The 7,263-nt window shown below is 37.1% G+C and overlaps 1 protein-coding gene across 1 annotated transcript in view; it reads left to right on the plus strand.

Annotated features, from left to right (window-relative positions):
- Positions 1-3,616, plus strand: part of CBG26707 — a gene marked incomplete at both ends in the record, with an annotated part of 6,248 nt that extends 2,632 nt beyond the window's left edge. The window contains 3 exons of the mRNA XM_045236166.1: positions 1,182-1,346; positions 2,384-2,889; positions 3,119-3,616. Coding sequence (XP_045100697.1) covers positions 1,182-1,346; positions 2,384-2,889; positions 3,119-3,616 — 1,169 coding nt within the window. The remainder of the gene's footprint in view (positions 1-1,181; positions 1,347-2,383; positions 2,890-3,118) is intronic.
- Between the last annotated feature and the right edge of the window lie 3,647 nt (positions 3,617-7,263).

A 7,263-nucleotide genomic window follows, 5' to 3' on the forward strand; every position in this document is an offset into this window, starting at 1 on the left:
CCGGCAAACTTTAAAGTCGAATGAATGTCACGTGATGTTGTTAACCCTGAGACATGTTTTTGAAAAATGCAAGACCTCTGTTTTTGCTAAACCATTGTGAGCAAAAAAAAATAGGACCCCACCAAAAGTGTCCATCAAGCCTTTCCGTCGATTGTTTTGATTATTGCCTCTTGAAAGAAAGGCAGCACCACAAGCTTCCACTCTTCTTTTTAAGAAACACATAATATTCACACAAAATATTTATAAAGAATAATTATGTGAAAAAGTTGAAGGCAGAAATTATAATTATGGCAAAGGGCAATGGTGAAGAGCAGGATGCAGAATTAGGGTGCCTGGGGTCGTCCCAAGGGTGTATAGGCGGGTTGCGAGGAGAGTCGTGACGTCCAATTTGGTCCATTTTGCAGCAAGTCATTCGGGGACATGGGATCTTGATATGGATGGCATCGGGATAATCATCGGAAAATGGGATACTTAATACACATGAGAATGCAATAAAAATTTTTGGTCGGAGTCCCCCTTTAACATGTTATCAAAAATTACTGTTTCAAGTTTTTTTACAAAGTGAATTGTTGAAAATAAAGATTAATTGTTTGCCTATACATCAGTGTATACAATATTCACCTTCTTTGTTCAAAGTTATAAGAATGCTCTGTCCCCCTCTGTGGACCATTGATTACATGGCCCATAATTTTCGAATCTCGCCAGTTTCCGCTTATCTTGTCATCTCCTTTCCTTTCGCTTTTTTTTGTAAATTTAGGATGCCTCCAAAAAAAAGACGTCAGTCAGTCATCAATTATACACCCTCTTCTCCTCCTTTACTTTTTTTTGTAAAGCGAGATTTCTCGTCATTTTTTGGTCCACCTACTCACTCATCGCTTTTTTGCTCCACCCACTTTTGGCTCTCTTCTTCGAAGCTCCTCCCCTTTTTTTGCTGTTTCGTTTTGTCTCGACTCTCTTCCTCTCTCCAAGCTCCGCCCCCTTGAGCAGCGACGGAGCTCAGTCGACATTCACAAGGCAAAACGAGCTTCGAGTGAGCCGAGATTTTTCTTTTCTCTTCGTTTTTTCGAATTTTTAAACTTCTGACTTTTAGAAAATCACTGTTTCATTTGAAAGTCTTCATAGAAGTTTAATTAATCTCTCCCATTGATAAGTTGATTTTACATATAAACTTCTTTTTCCAGGAATCCTCAAATCTTTGGTAATTCGTTGTCTTCGAAAGGGACTCTTGAACTATCTGCTCCAAACGTTCTTGAACATCTTCCGGAAGAATCCGGATACACTTTTCGAGTTGAGAGAATATCTCAAGATGGAGGGGAAGTGGATTTTGAGCGTCGAGCAGTACTTTGGTATGTTGAACTTTATCTTTTTCATGCTTAGCTAGATCAACTTTGATTAATTTAGTTAGCTTGAAGCTCAAATCTAGTCTGAAGCATAAAGCTAGTTTGGAGTTTGAAACAAGCTTGCAGCTTAAATTTAACATGCTAAAGTTGGCTTCAAGCTTCAGTCTTGGTTGAATCTTCAAACTAAATTTGAGCTAGATTGAATCTTGAAGCTAGCTCAAATTTTTAAAAGTTAAATTGCAGCTAGTTCAGTTGGCTTGAAGCTTGAAATTTAGCTTGGCCTTTTTATGCTTAATCTTTATAGGCTTAACTTTCTGAGCGCAACTTTCAGGCGTCATTTTTTGAATTAATCGTTTCAAGCTTCACTTTAAAAGGCTAGTTTTAAGCTTAACTTTCTTTTTGGCTTAAGCTTTTTTCACCTATAATTCAGCTGTTTGAACTATCCTACCTTAAAGTTTACCTTGTCGTAATTACAGTAACACTATTGAAAAACCGTAATTTTAACATTTTCTGTGAAATATAGTCAACTTTAGTCCTACAAAAAACATTCCATAATTTTTCAATTCGTCTGAAAATATCAGAGTATACTAAACAAAATAAGAGCTTCATTTTTGTAGTTGACAACATTTTTGTACAAAGCAAACAAAGTAAATTATATGGTTTGAGCTGATGTGGGCATTTCCGGCATTTTCGGCATTTTCGGCATTTTCGGCATTTTTTTTGGCATTTTCGGCATTTCTAATGTTGTCATTTCAGCTGATGCTCGGTTTTTGGCATATTCGACACTCCGTTTACATTAGAATGACATTTGTAACACTTCCAGTGCCTAAATAGCTTGTTTAAGACTTTCAAGCAATGCATCAAGTTTTGTTAGATTTGGCTAATAATTGCGCTGCTGAAAATTAGCAGGAGATGTCATTTTGTTCAATTATGAGTCAGTTTTCAGTTTAGGTGTTTGAGCTTAAAGGGTCCGTTGGCTGAGAATCAAACGTTTAAGGATACTGACCTAATTTGAGATTTCTGACTTAATTTCAACTTTTCAGAACTCTGGCGCATCTTCAGCGAGCACACCGTGCTCACTGGCGAAAAGGTGCTTCCAAAGCTCCACGAGCAAATCTGCGCTATTCCAATCAAGTCCAACACCCGCATACAAAACGTCAAGCTCATCGAAGCCTATCTCCAGAAGACCGAGGCGATTCTTCAGGAAGAGAGCGACAAGGAGAAGTTCGAGTACACCGATGGAGAGAAACGTCATCAAACGGATGGGGGAGGACCAACAATGAGTCTGTACTACATTCAAAAGTTGAAGAAGAAGTTGTCTCCTGCGAAGATCTTGAGACTCATCGAGGATGGACGTCTTCCACTGCTTGTTATCGATGAGACTTGCTTGGTTTGCAGTTTGAGAGTCAATATGGAAGAAGAGGAATTCCTTGTGGCCAGGAACAAGGTTTGGGAAAACCTTCCAACGTTTCCAAATGATCCGAGGACTCCAGAAGAGAAAGCAGAACGGAAGATCACGTTGGATGAGATGACAAGACGATGGGTTAGGGTGAGTTGGAGATACAGTACCGGTCATTAAGATACTGTAGAACCTGTTATAGGCCCCTAACTTTTAATATTGAGGACTTTATGCATTTTTGATATCTCTTATAAAAATTGAGATAATTGAGCTCAAAGTGAAAATATAGGGGACCTTCTATTAGAACGTTTACGGTAACTTATGGACCGGTACTGTACACATTTCTAACATCAATCGATTATCGAATTTTTTATTCCAGAGACCACTCGATGAGTATCCACCGATCCTTCGTGAGTTTCATGACAGGCTCAACTTGCACTGGAAGAGAAAGTGGACCCCACCAATGTTTTACGAGTTCTACGGCGAGCTGAACTTGCTTCTGATGAAGTTGACCGAGGATCGGCTGGCTGGAACTGGACTCTTTGCACCGGGAGTTGAAGAGGCTGAAATCGCGCGAGACGCAGAGAAAGCCGCGGAGAAGGCAGCCAAGGAAGCGACGGATCTGATCAATGTGGGTGAGGAAGCTGGATCGGATGCTTCGGAGACTTCAGAGGCTCCAAAAGATGCTCCAGCAGCTCCAGTGGGCTCGGATAACGCAGAATTGACTGCTCCAACGGGCTCAGATGCTCTGGAGACTACAGAGGCTCAAACAAATGCCGAAATGGGGACTTCAAACGTCCAAGTGGCTTCAGAAGACGCCACAGTAGCCTCAGAAGGCTCGGATAACGCTGAAGACGCTCTGAAAAGCCTCATCTGAATTTTCTATTCTTTTTTTGATCTACTGATCATCCATTTTCTGTATCTATCGCTTGCGAAATTTCCCTTCTCCTCTGATTCTCTTAAATTTAATGATCTCTTGTTGTCTAATTTCCCTGATAATGGTCCCGGCCCGGAGGCTCCAGACGCCTCTTTTCCTGTCTCCTGTCTTTTGATCTATCGAGCTAAATGCTCCAAAGAAGGTCTATCAGATTATTTTCTCCTGTCCTTTCTGATATTTTTTCAGATTTTTTTTTCGATCTAAACACTGTCTCGATCTCAATCGCTTTCTGATTTTTCATTTTCTCTGGAATTTATTGATTTTTTTCAGCAATTCACTTTTCGTCCTAAATCTGTCCCGTTAATTTCTTTTCCACTTTATTCTTTGTTAATTGCTTTGATTTGATTCTCTTTCTCGGTAGATTCGAACGTAAGATTGAACTTGAACTGTGCAGTTTCTTTTATGCTGAATAAATATTGCTTGGAAAATTTTGTAGATTTCCAAAGACAATTCCTGAAGGAAGGGAAACAAGGTACTTTCCAGAGGTTTTTTGAGGTACGGTAAGCACGGATAGGAAGATTTATGGCTTTTAGCTTTATTAATAGACAAGACACGGTTCTAACTTTTTTCATTTTGTAGTACTTCTTGAGTTCTACACGTTGAATAATTTGCGAAATTTGATTTTTTTTTTCTGATTTCTTGGCGCTTTTCCCGATACAGTGGAAAATTAGCTTTTTCGGCATTTAAAAATTCTAGGTCAAAATTTTTAATTTCAAAATAGGTAACAATTATGAAGGCGGGAAAAGCACACAAAATGAGCCAAAGAACGTCAAATTTGGTTAAGAATTGAAGGAGGAGATACATTTTTCAGAAAATCACCTGAAAAATTCAATTTTTCGAGGTTTTGCTGACCTGTTCGAATACCACCGAACGTATATTTTTTTGAATTAGGTAACATTTGTGCAGAATTTTGTGGAGAACATTTTGATATAAATTTTTCCTAAAAAATCTCAAAAATGAGGGAGGAGAAAGGAACTTTTAAACTTTTTGATTTTTGGTTTTTTTGCCGATGCACGAGAAACGCGTCAACAAACACTAGCTGTGCTTTTTTCGTGATTTATTCACCGTGTTCTATGATATCTGATATAGTTTGTTCAAAACATATTGAGCTTAATGAAGAGTATCATACCACCAATGAAATCGGCCCAAGTCAGTCAGTTTGCAAGGATGCATGAAACAGTACAGAAATTCCGGCTCTTTAGGACAAGGGGGGGGGCCCATGAGAAAAGGGGGGGGGGGCAAGCGAAAAGGGGGGCACATAGGTAAAAATGTGGACTAAGTTAAGATTTACCAATTTTTTCTAGTTTTTCGAATGTTTCTATAAAAATTTAGTACTTTTCGCTTGTTTCCACTAAAATTTGTCACTTCAAAAAATTTCAGTATAGGCCGGTTTTTTTTTTGCATAAACAACACTATTTTTTCCATTTTAACTGTGTAATTTGAAGTTATTCAGCTAGTTTCAGTTTTTTCCAGGATTAGTAACTAAAAAATAGACAAAAAAAATATGCAAAAAATGACATAAACTGAAATTTTCAAAAAATTATGAAAAGGGTTCAAAGTTCGAAATTTTAATGAAAACGGTCACAAAACTAGAAAAAATTGGTAAATCTTAACTTAGTCCACATTTTTACCTATGGGCCCTTTTTGACTTGGCCCCCCCCCCTTTTCTCATGGGCCCCCCTTGTCATAAAGAGCCGAAATTCCAAATTTTTGTATTGCATTGAAATGTTTTAAAAGTCATGTATTTTCCTAATCTTATCGCAAAAATTGGAAAAATCCAGAATCCTCGAAAAGGCAGTCAAAAATATACAAAAGTTAGTTCACAGCCGTCCGCCGCCTTCTTTCCCAACTTTTCCAGGCTTTCAAGTTTTTTTTCAGAAAGCTGGAATTTCGGACAAAAATCGGTGAATATATTTGAAAAAAATTGCAAATTGGAAAATGGCGAACCCTCGTCCTTCTTCCCTATTAAAATCTTTTTCCACAAAAAAACATTTTGGTCGTCGGAATTCTCAAAATTCATTTTTAGAATTCTGACGAAATTAGAATGTCTTGCGTTTTAAACTGAAAACTCAGAATTTCTAACTTTTTTTGGTGTAGGTGAGTCTTCGTAAAAAGCAAAAATAAATTTTTAGATACGGTAGTTTCAGATAATTTACCACATATCAAAAGTTTCAGAAGTCAGTCAAATCTATTTTGGCAATTTCAATTTTAAAAAAAGCTAATTCTAAAGATTCAAAAGTGCAATTTCTGAAATTTCTGAAAAAAGGAAACGTTGAATTGATTATTTTTCTCAAGTTTTGTATTTCTTCTTCTGAAATTGTCTTTTTTTCTGAAAAAATCTGAAAACAAAAAAAGGATTATAAGTTTTTTTGGATTACTGTAGTTCGAAGCCTCTTTAGTTTTGATCGTTATCTTTCGATTTGTGAATTTTAATTCATTTGAATGAAAAAAAGTCTAAATTTTTTACCAAAAATTTTTGAAACAGCAAACAATTTTTTCCAATTTTTTACAGGTTTCTGTACATTTCCATTTTACAATGTTCCAGGATTCACAAAAAGTTGTGTTTATCCAATGATTAGTATAGTTTTTCGTACCACAAAATCTCAAATTTCCTACGGATTACTGTACTTAAACAAAAATCGGTAAATATACGAAAAAAAAAAGAAAATTTCAAATCAAAAAAATGTGCTTTATATGACTTTTACATGACATTTCAAAAAATTGTAATATAATTAAAATATTGGTCCTCGGAAAATTGTCATTTGAAGCTTTCGATTTTGGAAGATCGTTAGGTAAAAACCAAGAATCGCCCCCCACCCGAGTATCACCCCCCCCCCCCAAACCAGTGTGTGCTATCGGTACGGTTTCGGTAAATTTACCGGTAACGTATCGGTAATTTACCGGTAAACTACCGGTAAATTTACCGAAAACAATCGGTAATTTTAAGGATAATTTTCGGTTTTTTTTTCAAGTTTTGTAACCGGAGAACCGCGACGATTTAGAACCGCGACATTTCAGAACCGCGACATTTTAGAACTGCGACGTTTCAGAACTGCGAAGTTTTAGAACCGCGACGTTTGAGAACCGCGACATTTTAGAACCGCGACGTTTGAGAACCGCGGCATTTAAGAACCGCGACATTTTAGAACCGCGATGTTTCAGAACTGCGACATTTCAGAACCGCGACATTTTCGAACTGACCCCCACCACGTTTTTTTTTGAGAGTTAGAATGGGGGGGGGGGGGGGCAATAATAGGTGGGAGGGGGGTGTCAGTTGAATGTTAAAATCATGGGATTCGTGAAATTATATTTTTCAGAAACAGGAGTTTGTTACAAAGCACGAATAAACTATTGGAATCGTCAATAATTCAAATTCGAATAGGAAAATTTTGAAACAGAAAAAAAATTTAAGCAATTGTCACTTTTTTAATTCTCGAAGTTTTCTGATTTCCATTCCCAGTTCACCAATGTATTCCTAAAATTACTTTCTGGCCTTTTTCATCAAATATTCAATATCCATACCCATTTTTTTTCTTGCAATTTGTCGGATTTTTGTGGAAAAAGTCACCTTGAAAATTAACAAAATT

This window comes from Caenorhabditis briggsae (assembly GCF_000004555.2).
Source record: "Caenorhabditis briggsae complete genome, chrIV, whole genome shotgun sequence".
NCBI classification, from domain to species: Eukaryota; Metazoa; Nematoda; class Chromadorea; order Rhabditida; family Rhabditidae; genus Caenorhabditis; species Caenorhabditis briggsae.